The 21635-nt window shown below is 43.8% G+C and overlaps 1 protein-coding gene across 4 annotated transcripts in view; it reads left to right on the top strand.

Annotated features, from left to right (window-relative positions):
• The window catches only part of CRYL1 (crystallin lambda 1), a 130543-nt gene that overhangs the window by 96513 nt on the left and 12395 nt on the right, over nt 1-21635 (top strand). For all 4 annotated transcript variants that reach the window (XM_045844902.1, XM_045844904.1, XM_045844903.1 and 1 more), the window contains one exon: nt 8876-9070. In XM_045844902.1, the coding sequence (XP_045700858.1) occupies nt 8876-9070 (195 nt within the window). The remainder of the gene's footprint in view (nt 1-8875; nt 9071-21635) is intronic.

Genomic DNA, 21635 nt, shown 5'->3' with positions numbered 1-21635 from the left:
CTGGAGATTGAGCACATCTCATTCTGTTTTAGGGGAACAATACATTTTGTTTAATCCACTAGTATTTTTTAACTATTTTGTTGAGATACAATTCATATACCACAGAATTCAAATTGTACAATTTAATGGTTTTTAGTATAGGGAGTTGTACAATATCAGCACTTTTAAAAAGAACTTTATCCAAAAATATTTTGTATTATATCTGCATATCTAATGCATAGTGGGGCAGAACGAGCAATCCTTACAGACTTTTGCCCTCAAATACTTTACTGTTCAGCCAAGGAGCAGAAATACTGAACTAATAATTCCCCTACTAAAGAAAAAGTCCATGTTACAATAATGTATACACTGAGTAGGATTTTATAGACCTGTCACTTGTACTGTGTGGTTTACTGTGTAAGATGAGTTTTACTAAAACACAGATTCTGAGTCTCACTTCTCAGATTTTGGTTCAGCAGGAAGCCCTCCTTGTTGGTCCCAAGCTATTGTTGTAATTACCTGGACAAGCTTATTAACTAGGCCTGCATTATGAGGCGTATTGGGTAATGAGTTTAAGTTGCCATGCAAGCACTCAATACATCTTGAGATTAATGTGTTAGTGTGAGCAATCAGAGAGGGGAGTCATGGATCACTTGATGGATGTTTGAGTCCCAACTGTAACCTCAGTATAACCTTGGAGAACCCAGATGATTTGTTAGAACAGAAAAGCTAGCTCAGCTCAAGTCATCAGAAGTATGACAGTACAGGAAGTATGGCAGTTTGGCACCTGCAGGCCATTGGAGGTTAAAGCTTGGGAGAAACTACACCAAGAGGCTGGGTCTGAGGCTGGGCAGACCATATATTGTCTGGTTGGGCCTATGAGAGAGAAGAATGTTTGAGTCTGGGAAAGAGTGTAAGAAAGACCCTAGGCCAAGAACAAGTACAGAGTGTGATGAATTGTGAGGGGCACCAGTTGGACTGGAAGAGCATATGTACCTGGGAAGCCAGACGGAAAAATGGGAAGAGTTGGGTTGTAGAGAAACAGAGTTACTCTGAGGAACTGGGACTGGCTCAGGTATAGAGCTGTGTGGTGATATGGTGCAGACATTGCCTTTGGAGGGTAGCCTGAAGGTGGCTCAGAGGGGGGTAGCCACTTCACAGAGCCTGGGACAGCATTCCTTGAATGATTGACCCCAGGAGAGGCTGTGAACCATGGAATTGAGAGCAGGGAAGTTCTTTTTGAGCAAGGGTAGTTTAGAGTCAGGAGGTCCTGGGTTGGCTCAAGGGGGTAAATGAAAAGAGTGAGTCACAGATGCAGGCTAGATTTTGTATGTTGCAAGAAGGGACAGTTTGGACCACCACTTATAGGACTGTGTGGTTCAGAATGTCCTTTTACAGAAGTATAATGCAAAGTGTGAAGAGTGATTATGACATAAGGAGACTTAGACCCATAGAACATAAAATAAAACCAGTTACATTCACTTACTATTAAATACATGTGAATTAGCACCAACAGGACCTAAAGACCATGTCCCACAAAGCATGTCCAGTCTTAGCTTCTGGGACAATTATATGTCCATAAAAACCCTTAGAAACCAGAAACCACCTACTACATTGTTACTCAAGTGCTTCATTGAAGTTCAAGGCTCTTGCTTGAAAGCTTATAACGTTTAACCAGTGTTATTACTTCTGAGGCAGTTTAGAAAAACAACTAAATCAAATTGTTCAGAAAATACCTCCTCAATCCTTTGACCAGTCATCAGAGAGATGCAAATCAAAACCACAATGAGATAGCATCCCATACCTGTCAGAATGACTGTCATCAATAAAGCAACAAACAAGTGCTGGCGAGGATGTGGAGAAAGGGGAACCCTAGTGCACTGCTGATGGGAATGCAGACTGGTGCAGCCACTGTGGAAAGCAGTATGGAGCTATCTCAAAAAATTAAAAATAGATCTAACATAATGATCCAGCAATCCCACTTTTAGGTATTTACCCAAAGAAATCCAAACTGCTAATTTGAAAAGATATGCGCACCCCTGTGTTCATTGTAACATTATTTACAACAGCCAAGATATAGAAACAACCTAAGTGCCCATCAATAGACGAGTGTATGAAGAAGATATGGTTACACATATACAATGGAAAATTACTCGACTGTAAAAACTGAGATCATTTGCGACAGCATGGATAGACCTAGAGGGTATTATGCTAAGTGAAATATGTCTGACAGAGAAAGGCAAATACCATATGATTTCAAAACAAATGAAAAAACAAAAAAACAGACTCAAAGAAACAGAGACCAAAGCAGTGGTTATCAGAGGGGGAGAGTGGGGGGTGGGTGAACAAGATGAGGGGGAAAATAGTCATAATATTGTAATCAGTTTACATGGTGACAGATAGCTACCAGAATTAGTGGGGTGATAACATTGTAAGGTATTAAAATATTGAATCACTATATTGTACACATGAAACTAATATAACCAATATGAAATTGGATACCAACTACACTTAAATAAAAAATAATTTAAAAGACACTTTAGCACACCTGTTCAATTTTAAACTACCAGTGGGTGAGCTCGTGCCTTACTTACTTTCTTCTTTCCCAGCAGCATGTCACCTCTGACCAGTGTCTCTCAGTCAGTAGCTGTTGAATACGAATGGCATTTCTCTCCTTCATACCATTCCAATATTGCTTGGTTTTACTTATTTAATCAAAGACAAACAGCATAATCAAACTCAGTCCAGATCTCATTGTAAAAACTAATCTCTCATTACTTTTATAAATTATTTTAAACTGAAACTGACATCACTAAAGCAAATCAAATTACCCAGGTTGACCTTCTTCAGAATTTTATCCCTTTTTTCTTCTGTGCTGGTGTCACCCACCTTTTGATCGTTCCACTGACCTCTGGAAAGGGCAAAAAGCATCTTGGGCATTTCAGTCTTAGCTAGCCTGGCAGTACCTACAGAACCCAGAACCATTGGTGACCTTTGAGGAGCTACAGGGTTTTCTGTTCAGCTTTGCTGGCCAGACAGAAGTGGCTCAGAGTGTCAGCTTACAGGCCACTACCCTCAGCTCCCTGCTCTGTCACACCTCTGCACGGAAGGGGGAACCCGGATAAAGGAAGAGGAAGTTTTTTCATTCCCTGAAAGACTGCTGCCTCCACCCTTCTGCAGAAGGGCCACCTGCCAGCGAGTTTCCACATCACACATGTTCTCGTGGGTGCCTTTCTGGTGGGCATCTCAGCACTGGTGGGGGGTTGTGCTCTCTCGGCTCTGAAGTAGTTGAAAATTATATTTACAGGGGGAAAAGTAACAAGTACAGAGGGATGATAATACAGCCATTCTCCAGGTCCCAACATTCTTGCTATCTGATGTTTTTATGCTTCCTTTCCCTATCTTCCTGTCTCCCTGCAGAAGTGTAGAGGGTTTGGGGATGGCCATTTGGCAGTGGGGCAATATTTGCTAGTGACTGTCTGAAGTCAAGTATGGTACAGTCTCTTAGTGCTTAGAATCTATATCAGATTCCACACAAACAGCTCATATTTGCACTGAGGGTTTCAGCCATACTTTATAAAGGTTTTCCTGTTTTCCTTCCTTATTCCAGCGGGGGATGTGATGGTCCCATGGGGCTTATGGGGCCTCGTGAGTGCACCCAGTGCTCTCAGTGCTGCCCTGCTGCTGCCTTGGAAGGACACATGTTGGCCCACGGGGATTTTGGCCCTGAGTGGGAGCAGCTTCCAAAGGCATAGCTCTGACCTCAGTACCAGGCTAGATAGAGCTGGACCGCTGCTGGGACTTAATAAGGCTGGCCTGCACAGGTGCCCAGGGTGCCCCCACCCTGCAGTCCCTGCCATGCATATGCCTTCTCTGCCGCAGTTTCCCTTCTCACCCTGAGCCTGTTTGTCCTCATGTGGTGATCACTGGAACACTCCGCTCTGGAGTTGCCGCGTGTGGAGGGTGCACGTGTCTATGTGTCCCACACACTGCACAACACTGCCTGTTCCAGATTTCCAGCTTCCTGGCCATGTGGGCTGCCTTTTTTTTTCGCTTTGTATAGGGCAAATTCAGACGGTAGGTGGTTGTCACTGATGAAAGGACTTCAGTATGTAAATTATCAAAGTACTAAGAGACGAATTCCTCTGAACTACCTATAAGCAAGAACCCTTTTGTTTTTGCTCCCGTGTTGTAAGAGGAGGAGGAATTCACCTAGACGGTAGTACCCCCACCGTGGGGGTGTGAGTGGATCTTCTGGAGAAGGGTCAGCCTGCCTTTCTTCTGTGAGGTTAGCTTCTTTAATTGGCTGCGGAGAGAATAAACAGCCCTCTGTGTCTGGGCTGTGCTATCGCCCGATCACATGCCTCCGGCTTGGTTCCAGATTCTGGCAAGGCTTTTCATGAGATGAATGGAGAAGGGCCCTTGTGCCGCCCAGCTCAACCTGAGCTCTCAGACAGTCCCCTCTTGTGCCTCCAACAGGGCTCAGCCCAGGGACCATTGTGGTTAACCTTTAAAGACATCACCTTCTTTTATCCTTTGTTTTCCCCATTTCTTCTTCTTCTGTTTTTAAAATTTTTAAAATGTTCACCTAAAGATATGTCTACTGAGAGAGAGGAAGGCAGAGAGAAACATTGATTGGCTTTCTGCTGTACTCACCCTGACTGGGGACCAAACCCACAACATTTTGGTGTACGAGATGATGTTTCAACCCACTGAGTGACCCAGTTGGGACTGTTTTCCTCATTTCTTGGGGGCCTATTTCTCTATCTTCCTTGTAGACTGACAGCAGAAAGCCTGTCCTGCATCCCCACCAGAAAGGGAAGAACATTTCAGAAAGCAGCCATTCTTTCCTTTTTAGTGGAATCACTTATATTGGTTTTTTCTCTTTTTTCTTTCTCTTATCTGTACTACATTAAATTTAAGGGGCACCTGTCATAATTGTCAGGATCCTTCTCTGAGCCTGAAATAAGGATTAATTTCCTGTCACAGGGTAAGGTGCTGTGGCAAGAATGACCTTAGGCCTCTGGAGGTCCTTTCCCAGCATCCTATCAGCTTGAGCCTGGGGACACAGCAAAGGGCCAAACCATGTAGCTGTGGCTTTTATAGTGGGTGCTGGGGAATTGCTGCAGGACTCTGTGCTGGAGGCAGTATGATCAGGGTCGTCCTTTTAATTACAAAAAAATTTCATTGTGATAAAATACACATAACATAACATTTACCATCTGAACCATTTTAAGTGTTCAGTTCAGTGTCATTAAGTACATTCACTCTGCTGTGCAACCATCACCACCATCCATCTTGAGAACTCATTTCATCTTAGAAAACTGAAACTCTGTCACCATTAAACCACTCCCAATTTTCCTCCCAAAGCCCTTGGCAACCACCATTTGCCTTTCTATGCCTATGGATTTGATAGCTCCACCTTACAAAGGGTCACCTTGCCAGGGTAAGGGAGGGTGAGCCTATAGGGAGGCCAGTGAGGAGAGGAGAGTGCCAAAACTCAAGTTGGAAGTGATGGCCTGAGCCAAAAATATAGCAGAGGGAATGATTTTTTGAGGATGTAAATATAATTGAGAAGACTTTTGTTACTGATTGGAAGTGGGTAAGGTGAGGGAGAGGCAAGGACCAAGGATGCTTCTCATGGTAATAAGTTGGGTGTTCTTATTAAGACAGGAAACTAAGAAGAGGAACATGTGTTGGGTGGAGAGGTGTGAGTTTAATTTATGACAGGTTGTGAGATGTCCAAGGGAAAGAGTCCAGTGCACAATTGTAAATGTGGGCCTAGAGTGGGAGAGATGCTCTGTGTGAGGTCCCAGCATCTTGGTGGTGGCACTGATGTCCTGACAAGTCCTCCTAGGAGGCCAAGAGTGCAACCTGGAGCACCATGACTCAGAGAGAGCATGGGCAGGCATAGAGCCTGCAAGGAGGGAACTAGAAAGATTACGTAAAAATGTGTTTTACCTGTTTGTCTCCATCTGTGTTTTGCTACATGAAGCTTACAGCACTGAAGAGATTCTGACCCCAAAATCCCTGCTGTACAGTGACATAAAGTTCATCTGACACAGACATGTTTTCAGTTCTTATAATTCTAATCTTTAAAAAGGCCAGAGGTGAAATGTCTTTTGTAAGAATTCAATGATTAAGACAGGAGACAAATGACTCAAGTGAGGCATTGATTTAATTTATTTGAAAACAGGTGCCATCCTCTCTCACTGTCTTTTTATTTATTGATTGATTTGAGAGAGAGAGAGAAAGAAAGACATCGATTTGTTGGTCCACTTAGTTATGCATTCATCAGTTGATTCTTGTATGTACTCTGACTGGGGATCAACCCACAACCTTGTGTATTGGGACAACACTCTTAACAACTGAGCTACCCAGCCAGGGTCTCTCACTTTCTAAGAGAGCTAAGGGAGTGTGACCAGGATAGGCCAAGAACAGGAGCCTTTGAAGTATAGCTGTGTGTGGACCACCCACCTCTTCTAGACAGTGTTCTAGGAGAAATATATTTTCTTTTCCTTTTCTGTTGTGTCATTTTAAAATGGAAGCTTCTTGTAGTTATTGGGTAATGTGAGGTTCTACTAATTTTCACCCATGTGTAGAGGGAAAAAAACTGACAAGCAGCACTTGGGAAACAGTTTGCTGCAGTGCATGAGGCTAGTCAGGTTGTATTAAGTGATACTGTGTGTAGACATCTGATAATTCTTTGGTAATATTCAAAGTCAACCAAGAAAACCAAAGCCAGACTTCCAGCCAAGACGAAGGCCTAGGTAGATATGCTTTGCTTCCTTGCACAACCAAAAGAAGGACAACAACAAATTTAAAAACAAAAAACAACTGGAACTGCCAAAAAAGTTGAACTAAATGGAAGTCTGACAACCAAGGAGTTAAAGAAGAAACATTCATCCAGACTGGTGTGCTGAAACAAAGCAATATAGCCCAAATGAAAGAAGAGACCAAAACTCCAGAAAAAGAACTAAGTGACAAGGAGATAGACAACCTGTCTGATGCAGAGTTCAAAACACTGGTAATCAGGATGCTAACAGAAATGGTTGAGTATGGTCACAAAATAGAGGCAAAAGTGAAGGCCATAAAAAGTGAAATACAGGAAAATATACAGGGAACCAACAATGAAGGGAAGGAAACCAGGACTCAAATCAACGATTTGGAGCAGAAGGAAAAGGTAAACATTCAACCAGAACAGAATGAAGAAACAAGAATTTTTAAAAAATGAGGAGAGGCTTAGGAACCTCTGGGACAACTTTAAACATTGCAGCATCCTAATCATAGGGGTGCCAGAAGTAGAACAACAGCAAGAAATTGAAAACTTATTTGAACAAATAATAAAGGAGAACTTCCCCAATCTGGCAAAGGAAACAGACTTCTAGGAAGTCCAGGAAGCTCAGGGAGTCCGAAAGAAGTTGAGCCCAAGGAAGCACACACCAAGGCACATCATAATTACATTACCCAAGATTAAAGATCAGGAGAGAATCTTAAAAGCAGCAAGAGGAAAGGAGACAGTTACCTACAAAGGAGTTCCCATAAGACTATCAGTGGATTTCTCAAAAGAAATCTTACAGGCAAGAAGGGGCTAGCAAGAAGTATTCTAAGTCATGAAATGCAAAGACCTACATCCAAGATTACTCTACCCAGCAAAGCTATCATTTAGAATGGAAGGGCAGATAAAGTGCTTCCCAGACAAGGTCTAGTTAAAGGAGTTCATCATCACCAAGCCCTTATTATATGAATGTTAGAGGGACTTATCTAAGAAAAAAAATGACCAAAACTATGAACAGTAAAATGACAGCACTCACAACTGAACCTAAAACACACACACACACACACACACACACACACACACACACAAACAAAACACTAAGCAAACAACTAGAACAGGAACAGAATCACAGAAATGGAGATCACAGGGAGGGTTTTCAGTGGGGAGGGGGCGGGGGAGGGGGTAAATGGGGGAAAGGGTAGAGGGAATAAGAAGCATACATGGTAGGTACAAAATAGACGGGTGTTAAAAGTAGTATAGGAAATGGAGAAACCAAAGAATTTATATGTATGATCCATGGACATGAACTAAGGCAGGGGGTGGGGGGATGTGGGAGGGAGGAGGGTACAAGCAGAGGGGAATAAAGGGGAGAAAAAATGGGACAACTGTAATAGCATAATCAATACAGTATACTTAAATAAAAGGAAGGAGGAAGGGAGGGAGGGAGGGAGGGAGGGAGGGAGGAAGGAAGGAAGGAAGGAAACCAAAGCCAAATGTTTCAGTGCTGGGCTAGACATGCATTTCTGTCATGGCCTGCTCACCAGGACAGGCCCTCCTGTCCTGGACCTCGAACCCAGGTCAATGCCGTGGATGGGTTCTGGGACTGTGCAGTCTATAGGTAAGGTCCAACTGGGGAGGATGATGTTTAAGACTCAACATGGGAAAGTTAAGGAAATGCCAAGTTTTTGGAAGATGCTGTCAGTTGTTTCTGAAGGATACAATAGAGTTGCAGGACCTGCAGTGACTGTCCTGGAAAGACATGGCTCAGCAGGGGTGGCTGGGGTTGATGTGAATTCTACACAGCTAACAGCATTGAAAGCCCCTATAAGTCAGGGGTTTGGTAATGGCTGCAGTGGATAGGATGGTGATCTGAATCTCCAAATTTCAACTCCTATGAGGTCATGATTCTTTAAACAAAACCATGTAGCCCGGTGCTGGAGTTCCTCTTTTTTCTCTCTCCATTGTGAACTACTGTGTTTCTCAAGTTTGTTGAATCCAAGGGGCCTTCCCAGAAAGGAATCTGCCTAGTTGACCATATGATATAGGTGAGCTAGGTCTGCAGAATGATGCCCAAACTTTGGAGCTCTGTTGACCGTCTCTCCTTCTGTGTCTCATAAGGTGAATCCTCCGTATTATGTCCCACTGGTGGAGCTGGTCCCTCATCCAGAGACAGCCCCTGCTACAGTGGACAGGACCTACGCCCTGATGCAGAAGATTGGACAGTCCCCGGTCAGGGTCCTGAAGGAGGTCGACGGCTTTGTCCTGAATCGCCTGCAATATGCGGTCATCAGTGAGGCCTGGAGGCTGGTGCAGGTGCGCAGGCTGTGCTGGCCAGTAAGGACAGTTGCAGGGACACTCTGAGGGATGGCAGAGCAGGGATAAGTAGAGGGTGGAAGTGGGGGTGAGCAGCGGGCCCAAGTGGGGGTAGTCTGAATGGAGGGCAGAGGCCTGGCCAGCGTGAGTAGAGGTGGAAGTGGGGGTGAGCACGGGGCAGAAGTGGAGGTGGTTTCCAGCTGAGAGTGGAAGCAGAGTGGAAACAACTTCCTGGGTGCCATGGCTGTCGGGAGTCAACACTCAGGACTTCTTGCCATTTCTGGAAACTGATGGCCAGCTGTTCTCTCAGGTATAGTGAAAAAGGCAACGAAAATAAACCACCAGTGCAGTATTCATTGTTTAAAGATGCTCTGTTACACGGAGTCATCTGATGATGGATTTTTCCGCTCCTATGTGTCGCTGCCACTAATTGTCTCTGGGAGGCACACTGCATTTCCCATGGACTCAGACCCCATACCTCCAGTGTTACAGTTTTTCAGGAGGAAAAAAATGTATTTTGAGTAAAGTACAGAGTGTATCTGCTAAAAGAAACCTAATTTATTTCAAGAGCTTGGGGAAGAAATAATTATAACCCTTATACTTATTAGTAACAGGCTTGTCTTACATGGAAACAGATATTATTTGTATCTAAATATTTAACCTCATTCTCTAATTGGAGGATTCTGCATGTGACTTAAGAAGTGCACTTGCGGTTCACACTCCCCGCCACATTTGTATGGGGACATGGTGCAGGGCTGGGTTTGGGCTCAGAGGGTGACAGCACTGCCACCTGCAGTGGACCCACTGCTCCTGTCTGACTTCTGTGCAGACCTGTGGGTCCCAGCCTGTGACAGGGACAAGGACACCACTTCCACAGCTCCCTGGTGCAGGCGCAGTGGGATTCTGCCTCCCTGTTTGGCACTCTGTCTCAGCCCCATGAAGTTCATCTGACCTCATTGCCCAGTGCATTTGCCACATGACAGCTGCAACTCTGTGTCCTCACCATTTAAATCCACTTAACGCTTTTATATCTGCAAGATAGTGCTTGGGTTTATACCATTAAGTTTGCAGTTTTAATTTCTTAGCAACTGTAGAATATCTTAAACATCAATTGGTAGTAGGGTATTTGAAAGAAATACTGAACTGAAAGTACCTCCTTGGAGATCTATTTAAAATATTTTCACTTGTCTAGAGTGTGGGAACAATATAATAGACATAAGAAAAAGTCAGTATTACGGTAAAACATTGTGGGGGGTTTTAAGGTAATTTTTACTTTTATTTGTAATGTATCTTAGTGCTCTGAAGACAGAAAGAAAAGCCTGAGTTAAATCTTGCTTTCTCCGGTCTGAAAAATGTGAGCCACCTCAAGGGAAAACTTAGAGTCTGGTAAAGGGAACTGGGGTGGGAGTCACACAGGAAGGATTCTATTCTGACCTCAAAGTGAAACTGGCTGCAGTCTGGAAGTCCCAAGGTGGGAAGAAACACAGAGGGTTCTGCTGTCCCCTTCACTGGTTCAAGAGGTGGGAAGGTGGAGTGGTCATGGAATTTGGCTGCTTTCTCAGGTCTTCTTATTGCCTCATTATGCCCAGCTTTCTTTTGACTGTGCTGTCTGCAGGCACTTGTGGCAGACAGAGTGCGGTCTGTTGGTTTTCAGGAATGATACACCTTCTGAGAAAGGGGATCCCACATGTGTCACCACACTGGCTGCTGTGGGGTTCACATGCCTGGAGTCCCTATAGGAACCATGTGCTGAGTGGTTTTAAGGCAATTTTTTCACACATTCAGTGTGAATGTGGCAAAATGAGAAGAGGCCACAGAAATGAGATTAACAAAGCACACAAATAGAACTCAAAAAATTGCCTTTGGTGGAAGTCTAGAAGATAATTCATTTAAGAAAATAAAGTTGAGCCCTGGCCGCATCACTCAGTTGGGGAGCACCGTTCCATGCACCGAAAGGTTGCTAGTTCGATTCCCAGTCAGGGCACATGCCTAGGTTGTGGTTTTGATGCCCAGTCAGGGTGCGTACAGGAGGCAACTAATCAATGTTTTTCTCTCACGTTGATGTTTCTCTTTCTCCCTTTCCCTCTCTATAAAAAAAATCAATGGAAACATTTCTTCAGGTGAGGATTAAAAAAAGTAAGTAAATTAAAAAATAAAGTTGATCTGCAGACCATGAACATGAAGGCAGATGTAGAAACCCGAGGTCCCTCTGTCCAGGTTCGGATGAGGGTGGAATGGAAGAGCTGTGGGGCATCCCTGTGCTCTGTTGAGAAGACTTACACTGACAGTGAAGTGTCTCTGCTGTAGGGGCTAGAGCTCAAGAGGTGGGAAAATGGAAGGAGAGTGGGGCTGTCAGTATTGCACCTGCTTTTACTGTCACGGCTTAGGGGCTGCCATTTTTGGCCTCACAGACATGGAGGGCCACTAGCACACTGAATACGCACCTGTTACTGAAGTAGTTGCTTCCCAGGGCAGAGAAGCCATGGGTCTTCACTAGTGTAGGATACCTCCTGTTGAGCATATGGCCACTTCTGGGTCCTGCACCCCAGTAGAGATACCACCCCTGCCTCATTCCTTCTGGGAAGAGTAGATCAATATTTCTGCTTCTTAGCGGGGCTGGTTTAATTCTTGACTTTATTGCATGAATTTCTTGAAACAAAGCCTTTACTTCTTGGAGGTCTGTTTCCACTTCAGGTATTGAGAGTCAAGAAAGGTGAGAATGCCTCCTCAGAGATGCCTTTTGCCTGAGCACACCTGTATGTGTGAAGTGGGCCAGCCAGGGGTAGGCTTAGAAGACACCCCTTAAACTCACAATTTCAGAGCCAGTTAATTAGATTTAGGGTGTTCTGAGTTAATCTCAAAATATTTAAGGGCAGCTTTATTATAAAAAGAAGCAGGGAAATCTTACAAGTAAAATTGAAGGCTTTTATGTATTTTAAGTTAAAAAGATCTGAAGACCTTGCAGAGTTTCTCTTTCTATGACATGCTCTTCCTGGGATGGGTTTTGTGTGTGGGCGGATGCCCCTAAGGCTCAGCCTGGGTGTGTGAGGAGAGTGAGTTGAGATGAGCAGGAGTCGCCCTACTCAGGGACTCATGGGTGCCTGTGGTTCATTACTTTTTGGATTCACAAAACACATTGAAATTTGACAGAACCTTTCCCTTTGACCTCAGCCAGGGCCGGTATGCTATCCAGACTGGGTAAGAAAGGTACAGGGTGACTTGATTGCAGAGCTTTAAGGGGTCTTGCTTGGGCAAGAGCCTGTGTGCTTCTGCCCTGACTTTTCAGGTGCTGGGTCAGCAGTGGATTAAGGAATACTGTTCCCTAATGGCTGTGTAAACAGTTCTGCACGAATCCAATCCAACAGTAGATTTCCAGGGGCCCCACCGGGTTATGAGCTAGAGTGGGACAGGCAGGGGCCTGGCCAAAATGATGGCCTGCCTCCCCACTCAGCACTGGCGGTATTCTGATATGGGTGTCAGAGGAACAGAGGAAGCTGCTTTGCCACTTGCTAACTCTGTTCATGTGGAGCATACTTTGACAGACATTCTCATGTCGAACAGCCTTGCATGGCTGGAATAAATCCCGCCTGGTCAAGGTGTGTCATTCATTCTAGACACTAATGGATTCAGTTTGCTTATGTTGGGAATTTTTTGCATCTAAGTTTGGAAGAGACACTGGTCTGTAGTTTTCTTTCTTTCTTTTTTTTTTTTTTTACTATCTTTGCTTTATTTTGGTATCAAGGCAGTACTGCATAGATATTAAGGTGAGAATGTATGAGTTGGGAAGTTTTCTGTCCTCTTCTGTTAATTCTTCTTTGCTTGGCAGAATTCTCTATGAAACCACTCGGGCCTGGAGAGTTCTTTTTAATTACAAATTTTACTTCTTTAATGGTTCTAGAACCACTCAGGTTGTCTGTTTCATCTTGGTTGAGTTTTGGTGGTTTGTGGTTTTTGAGAAATTGGTCCATTTCTTCTGAGTTGTTGAATTTATGAGCATAAAGTTGTTGGTGGAACTTTCTCATTACCCTTTCCGTGCCTGCAGGGTCTGTAGTGACGGCCCTGTTTTCATTCCTGAAGTGGGTGGTAGTGTCTGCTCTCTCTTTATCTTTGTCCATTTATCAGTTTTGTTTGAAGAGGTAACTTTTTGTTTCACTGTCTTGCTCAGTGGTTTTCCTATTTTGAAGTTCACTTACTAATGTGATGGTATACTTTAATATGTGTCGTCAAGCATGAAAGAGAAATTTTAAGAAAGATAGGGCAGAGAGGCTCCTGTGCTGGCCTGTGGGGCTTCAGAGGGGAGCCAAGCCATAGGTTTCCATTCTAGGTCAGAAAGCGAAAGTGCTGGGAATATGAAACACCTTGTTTTTACTACATCCTAGACCGTGACACACTGTCCTGTCATCGCCTGTGAACGTGTCAGTCCCCACACAGCTCTGCAAGGGCAGGGACTGTCCACGAGCAAGGTGGTACCTAGGAATCTGAGGGAATGTGGAGGGTGGTTCTGTTGTTGTCTCACAGACACCCACTCTGTTTTTTTTCCTTTCCAGTTTGGCTTTAGAGTCAGGATGGAGCTGCCCTTGTAGGTTTGGAAATGCCAGATGGACAAGTCTGGCTACAGTTCAGCAGCCCAAGATTGGGTCACTGGGTGACAGGATCCCGTTGGCCAGGAATGTGACTTTATGCTGATGTTCTTAAGCTAATGAGCACAGTCAGGGAGGCTGGGTTGTAATGTTGAACTCAACACCCAGACAATAGCTGAGTTTTACTTCCCATAAATCCTTGCTCCATGGAGGACAGGTAAGTGGAGGTGAGCAGGCTCTAGTCATGGGGCCATGAGCAGGTTCTCAGCCTGGTGGACATGCTTGCTGGTGACAGTATGTGGAGAGTGATGAGCTCAGATCTTACTCATCCTTCTGAGCAATGGGATTGCTTGTCTGGATCTCTGCTCCCTGAGCCCTGAACTGCAGAAACTCAATTATTGGATTCTCATCAGGGAGGGATGGTCTGTGGGATCCAGAGGAACTCTTTGAGATTCCAGAACTTTGTCTTCGAGCTTTATTTCCAGATGTGAATGCCGAGTGTTATGAGGAATTTTCCCAGTTAATAGTGGACCCCAGAGATCACACAGAGATACTAACAGTTAGGCTGTTGGTGGTTCATGCAGTTGGGATTTCCGTTTAGTGTACTTCATGAAAGTGACACAGGAATCAGGACTTGACACCAGGGACCACCTGGAATCCTTTATTCATCAGTGACTTCAGCCTGTGCATTGTTTCAGAGTTTACAGAGTACTTTACTTTCTCAGAATTTTCAGATATTTTCCAATTATCCAATCTTAAAACCATGCTATTTTTGCCTTTACAAATGAAGACATTAGCCTGAGAAGTTTGGTGGTCTGATCCATATTCCACAGACAGGCAGGGATTCAAATGTGTGCACCTCTTTGCTTCTGTGTCTTCATTTATAAATGGAGGTGACAGGAGACCTAGAATATGATGAAGATTTGGATGGGGTTAATGTATGTAAAGGGCTGAGAACATGCTTGGCATATCATACAGTTTTCGGAGTCCTTGTTGTCACTCATGAGTGGAACTGAGCTGAAATGCTCGCCTCCTTGCTACTCCTGTGAGGTCCAAGGCTTATAGATGGCAGCATTGGCCTGGGAGTTGGTTGGAAATGCAGCTTCCCACCCTGGACATGCAGAATTGTAGTCTGCACAGAAAGGGGCTTATAGGGGGATCATGTGCACATTAAAGTCAAAAGAAGCCCTGGCTCACTGCCCAGGGAGACCCTGGCCTCAAAGTCTCGATATATTATATTGCATCTGTTCTAAGATAAACTTTTTTTTTTTTACATTTCAACATCTTAGTTTTATTAGCAGCATTTTTCTTCCTTAATGGAACATTAAATACTAATTTTAACTTTTGGCTGCTGGAGTCTTAATCTTAATTTCAGTGAGATCCATATATTCTACTATCTTTTATTTGTCTTTTCTCCTTCCATGTTTTTCTGTGTCTGTATATTGTTTCTGATTCTGTACCTCTGATTCAGGCTTACATTAGACAAACCTGCAGCTCTAACCAGCTTCTTTTTGCTTAGTGGGAAGGCTTTCATGTGGTCACCTTAGAGGAATGATTTTCAGTCCTGGTTTTATGACACTGAATACCTCTAGTTATCCCCAAAAGATGTGAACATCGATTTTAAAAATGTTTTTAATTCACTCTTGAATAAAACAAATACACCTGAACAAACGAATGCCAGGCTGTCACTGCCCAGAGGATGTGAATTGCTGGTCCAAACTAGAACTGGCCTTCCCAAGCCCCAGACAGTGTTGTCTTGTCATGTTGGCCACACACTCACTACCTGCTACCCTCATCTAACCTTTTGATTCTGGGACAGGAATATGAGTTATGGTCAGGTTTCCTTTTATTCGTCATGAGCCTATGTGAATAGAAGCAGTTTCCTTCAGGGTAAGAGGCAAAACAGGCAATGTCCTTTTATTCAAGAGGCCTTGCATCCTCCTGGGGCAGGGCTGGGGGTCAGGGGCCCTTGTTGGCTAGGGAAACAAGCAATCTGCCCATGAGGAATTGTTACCTTTAAGTTGCAGTGCACGACGAGCTTCTTTATGGTGGAGAGGTGACACAAAGGGGACCACCTGCTGAGGCGAACGTATTTCAGGGACAGAAAGATGACCTAAAATTGTGAATTTACTGCTATCACGACCTCTTACATTTCCCTTACATGTGCTGAGGCCACGAAGAGGTAGGCAGTCTTTGGTCTTCTCTCCTTTCATAAACCAGTATCAACCTGGGTCCAGTTCTCCAGTTCTCATTAATCTCCAGAATGTTTCCTTCTCACATCTCCAATAGCATGCTGCCTCCATGGCCTGTCTTTTCCTGACAGTCTTGGGAGGCCCTATCATTCCTCTGATGGCATTTTTCCTTAAATATCACCCTGAGTGGGTGCTTTATGACATTATCTGCCCACTACTCAGACTTCTACTCTTGGAAGAAAAACAGTACAAAATGGGGCAATGAGGATGAAAAGAAGACATTAGAGCAGCTCAGTCACTTATTTCACAGATTTGGGGACTAAGGAGGCAGCAGTTATCCTGTGGCTTCAGAGTCTCATCAAGAGAGAGCACATTGCAGGCAGTCAGTTGCTTCCAGGTAGCTGGAATGTAGGGCTGTGTTGAAGTTTTTCTTTGGAGGGAGTGTTGGAGACATTATGCACTGCTTTAGGCTATGGCTACCCTGGCACCTGTCCAGCAAGAAAAAGCTGAGGCTTGTGTGAAATGTTATGGTATAGACAGTGGCAACATCTATCTAACTTGGCAAAAAGAGGCATGTAGAACAGTGGGCCAGGATGTGAAGGGGAGTTAAAGGAGCCAAGAGAGAAGCAAGGCCCTCTACACCACACTTCCAGCTATAGGAGTTTCTGAATATTATGGATTTTAAAATTTAAACTTAAGAGCTTAAATTTTAATTTTATTAAAGAAATCATGTATAAAGTGTTTGAGTGAATCTCCTGTGGTTGAGAGAACTAGCCTGCAGCAGCCTTGCCCACTGAGCTGTGGGAATCTCTGAGCACCTTACCTTACCCTGCCCTGAAACTCATGTCATAGGAGTGAGTCACCTCTGTTTCCCTGCTGCAGTGCTGGCTGGGGCCCCCCTTTAGGATCCACTCAAGCAGCTCTCCCTGCCTCACAGAGGGCCCTGAAGGAAGGCAGTTAGCTTTCTCTCTCTTCTTGTCCATAATAGGTCCCACCCTGAGTCTCAACTTGGGTTCTGTTGCGCTCTTGCCTGTCCCATCCATAGTCTGTGGTTCCTTCTTTTTTATATTTTGTCTCTTTCTATTTCTTTTCTTCTATTTGTTTCTTTTTTGTTCTTTATCTTTTAGTCATTTTGTTTTTGTTGGTTTTTTTGTGTGTGTGTGATTCCTTCTTTTGTGTTCTTCTGTCCAGGTTCAGGTACTGTGGACACAGAGTCTTCCCACTCCCCCTCACCATTTGCCCTGGGTTACTATGCCTTTCTTTTCCTTTTCTCTCCAGGTCGAAAATTCACCCAGCCAAACTTTTTCCCAGATGTTTTTCTGCCATTTCTGCATTATGTATTTACTCTCCATTTCTGCATTATGTATTTACTCTCCTGGCATTATGTAAATACACCCAAACAGTGGTAAGCATGAGGCTGAGGGAACCGTCTCCCGCCCTCCAGCAAGTAGAACATGCTTACTATTCTGCCTCACTGGCACCCCTGGGCCCGTTGCCCTTGTGCTCACTTGGCCTCTGTGTTTCTTGCCTTTCAGAGCCTGGGGCTTGTCTTGTCTATGTCAGCAAGTTCATCAGCTGAGGACGCTAAGGAGTTCTCTTGGCTCTCACTTCTCTAGCTTTCTCAGGCCATGCAGTTTACCAAAGTCCACCTGTCATGACTGTCATTTTCCTTAGCTCCACTCATGTTTGTGTTCCAGCTCAGTCAGGGCTCCTGTGGGCACTTCAGGGCCTTTGGAGCAGATGTGTCACCTCCATTGCCAGGACTAGCCTCCACATAGATTCAGACCTGCTTCCTGATTGGCTTCAAATTGGGAGAGCTTTCTATCCATGGTCTTTTGTTCAAAGACAGGGTGGTGCTTTTCATCTACAGGGAAGCACTGAATGGACAAAAAGGGTCTTGGCATTTTAAGAAGTCCCAGAACTGTATCAGAATCCACACCCATGGCACAGCTCTGACCACTGGATGAGGGTCAGTTAAGTAGAGGCCATTCATAGGCAATATGGAGTCAGCCATGTGGTTGGGAAGACCCAATCTAGATGGGGCTCAGGATATGAGACCATGCATAGGATGTGGGTCTTGGGGAGTGCAGGACTCTCCCAAGAAGGCTGGTGACTGAAGAAGGTATACACAGTGTGTGACTTTTCTCTAGAGCCATCAGTGAAGATGCGAGCGCTGCAGCAGCGAATTCTCTTCTGTCTGGAAATGTGGTTTGCTGGCTGGGAGTCATCAGTCAATTAGAACTACTCTTAGAAGCTGGTGTTTTTAAGAAGTAGACCATTTTTATAATTGTATGTATTACTTTATGTAAGGTAACTTTCTCATTAGCCAAATTGGTTAGCAACAAAGCCCTATTGAAAACAGACTTATTATTTTAGAGACACTTCCAGCCCCATTACCAGACAAGCATAATGAAAACAATCAACCACATACTTAATTAAAAGAAAACCTGCTTGGTCTGCCTGGGATCACTTCAGTAGAGTTTGAAGTAAGAGCTTCTACATTAGTATTGTAACTCTAAAAGAAAAGTAAATGAAAGGCCATTATGCTGACACCTGACTAGTAATGACCATCAACAGATAATTCATCAGTGAATATAAATGGTGGATTTCAGCTCCTCCACTGTGAGTTGGAAAGTTATCAGGCAGGAGGAGGTAATGGGCCTCTGGAATCGAAGATTAAAGGAAGTTGGGGGGTTCTCAAGAGAAAAGGCCCAGAAGGGCAGCTGCAGGTGACAGTTCACACTGTGCAGCCTTGTTGCCTGGTCCTCTTTGCTTCCATGGCCTGGGACCTGGACCTGGGCACAGAGAGGGGATGTGCCGTGCCTCTGATTTTGGAGTCAGGCTTATATTCTTTAGTTCAAATGTCTTTGTAAAATATTTTATTCCCAGAAGACCTGCCAATGAAAGGATCCTTGCCTGTGCTGAACGGTAGAGCAGTTCTTCACATTTGCACAAAAAGATAGATTATTTTGCTGTGTTTGTTTTTAAGTTCAAGACCTTTTCCATTCTTTCAGGCTCTATAATACTGTTTTTCTCCCTGAAAGCATTGTACAAGCACAGCACAGCACGAAAAAACACACCCAAGTGTTGACCCCTAGGACCTAATGAGCTCTGGAACATCCCTGGCATTAGAACAAAGTCTTTCCTCTTTTTCTCTTTAATTTTTTGATTTGTTTCTATGTAAGAGATTTATTTTAAAGAATATTCAAAGAGAAAAATACCACCTGTGTTTCCCCTATCCTAAGTTAAATGGCTTTTATTTTTCTGTGTTCCTGTCTAGTTTCTATTAAGAATACTTTCCTCAGGTATTCTTTTTTTTTAATGGCTTCATGATATTTCATTCAGTTGATCTTTTAAAAATTTAACCTGGTTTTAAGATAGCTTCAAGTCTTCTGCCTTGATAATATTTCATAAGCCCCTTTGCATACACTGTCTCTCCTTGTAGAGTCTTCTCATGGAATTATTTCTGGCACTGACTTTCCCTGTTGTGCTTCTATGATTTGATAGGTGTAGTCAAAATGTCTGCAGAGGGTTTAACCCACACCTCTGGCCATCAGTGGAATGTGTGGCATGGTGTCCCACAGCCTGGTGGCATGTCCATCTTGCACTCCATCTCCTCCCCTGAGCACCTCCCCAGGCTCTGCACAGTGGGTGCTTCCTGACTCTGACTCAGTGTCCTGTTGCATCAGTTAAATGTGGTGTTCAATCAGCTCTTCTATGACTTAGCAAAGTTTGCCTGAGTCGTTCTGCAGGAATGTTTGTGCCCCACACCCAAGAAAGCTTGTAGGCATTGGCATGAGGCTGAGCAGCTGTACAGCCCAGCCACAGCCCTTGAGCAACAGTGGGCAGCATTTAGCTGTCTTTTCTTTACTGCTTATTAAAGTCTTGTATTTGCCTCACCTGGAAGGTAGTGTGGGTGGGTGGGTCTGATTGTGTCTTTTCACTCTTGATTGCAGCCAGATTCAGATTAACTGTGGGAGAACTAATGCTTGTGAGGAGCATAGAAAGACCTCATAAGTCGAAGTAAATTGGGGGAGTGGACTCACGTTCTAGTTAGCTTCTCATGAGAAGAGCTGTGAATCATCATGATATTCTCAATTTAACTTCAAGATCTGTAACCATTTTATCTCTGACCCCAGGGCTAGGTGTTTCCAAAAAAGAGTGCAGTATCCCTCACTCGTACTTGAGTCATTATTACACCAGTGATTATTCTCATCTAGCCCATCTTTGAAATATCTTTGGAGATGAGGAGCTCACCCAGTTTGTTTGTTCTGTCCTTGCGCTAACCAGAGACTAAGCTGAGCCCTCTTCCTTTTATTCCCTATGTAGTCCCTTTCTTTTATTATTATTATTTTTATTGCTGGTCAAGTACAGTTGTCTGTAGCCCCTTTCTTCTTGGCCTCCGACCGCATTGACACTGAACAAGTCCACTGCCTGCTTCACACCTTTATATGTAACATCTCATTACCCAGCATTTACCTGAGATACAGCTTTTCTTGCCCCCATTTCTCAATTAAGACCATAGATTGATTCCCAGCAGCTCTGGTCGGAAGGAATAGGAAAACTTGTACATGACCTAGTCCCTGTTCCTGGGGCCCAAGTCTGTGTTCCTGGTGGAAGTGCGGTGAAAAGTAGAGTGAAACAAAATAGATCAAAAGCTGGAGGCTAACTAAAAAAACTGGACAAGAAAAGATGGTATGAAGATACATGAGAACAGTAAGTGAAAATGAGGGCACACCAAAAATATAGGAATTGAATAAGAAAATTTAATATGAGAATGGGATGATTAGAGAGAAGGAAAAATAATTCTGTGTAGTTTATAATCAATGGAAGAAATACAAGAGATTCATTCATCAAATACTGCACCCTTAAACTCTGCAAGACTGCCCTGCCTCTCCTTTTCTCAGTGTCTATCTGAAAGATCAAGAACCACTAAATCTATCAACCTTTTGCCTATTGGTAATCATTAAATGTGTCTTCTCTCCTCCTCTCCCATCCCACAAACCAAGTGCTAGTTCCAAGATACCTGAAGGTGAGGACCATGTTTGAACTTCTACTCTGTCCCTTGTGACAATCAACTTGGCTAGGCTAGAGAGCTTTTACAATTTGTTTACTTTATTAAAAGAGATTGTTCACAGTGACCTGGACAAGCTTCATCCCATCTGTTGAAAGACCTCAAGAGGAGAAACTGAGGTTTCCACCATCAGCACCTGCTCCAGATTTCAGACTTGCCAGTGCCTGCAATTGCAAAAGCCAATTCCTTGTAATAAATCTTGTTCCGTATATATAACCTACTGGTTCTCTCTGTTAGGACCCTGACTGATACACCCTCAGGCCTTGAATTAAGCTTAAAGTTGTTATCACAGTGCTTCATTAATAATTAATAAATTATTAATTTATTAATAAACAATTTATTTCCAAATAACAATGCAATAATAATCAAATAAATCAACAATAATTTGTTAATAAATAAAGTACTCAATTAATAATTGAGCACTTTATTAAGCATCTTGAATTTGCTCCTTACTCATGTGCAACAGTTTTGTGCCATTCCCCACACCCCCCCAATTCCCCACCCCCGAAGTGTGCCAGGTACAATGCGTGTGTCTTGGTCATGAGTTTGTGTTGATTGTGGTAAGTTAGATTTTTTTTTTAAATCATTGTTAATCAAGTACAGTTTTCTCCCTTTTACTCCCATCCCAGCCCACCCACCCAACCCTCCCCACTTCCCTCCCATTACCACCCTCCCCCTAGTTTTTCTCCATGTGTCCTTTAAATTGGTTCCTGTAAACC

The sequence above is a fragment of the Phyllostomus hastatus genome, unplaced genomic scaffold, assembly GCF_019186645.2.
Source record: "Phyllostomus hastatus isolate PE091 unplaced genomic scaffold, TTU_PhHast_1.1 phas_contig_41, whole genome shotgun sequence".
Classification (NCBI taxonomy): Eukaryota; Metazoa; Chordata; class Mammalia; order Chiroptera; family Phyllostomidae; genus Phyllostomus; species Phyllostomus hastatus.
Note: the sequence above shows the minus strand (reverse complement) of the source record. Positions and strands in the feature narration are given on the sequence as shown.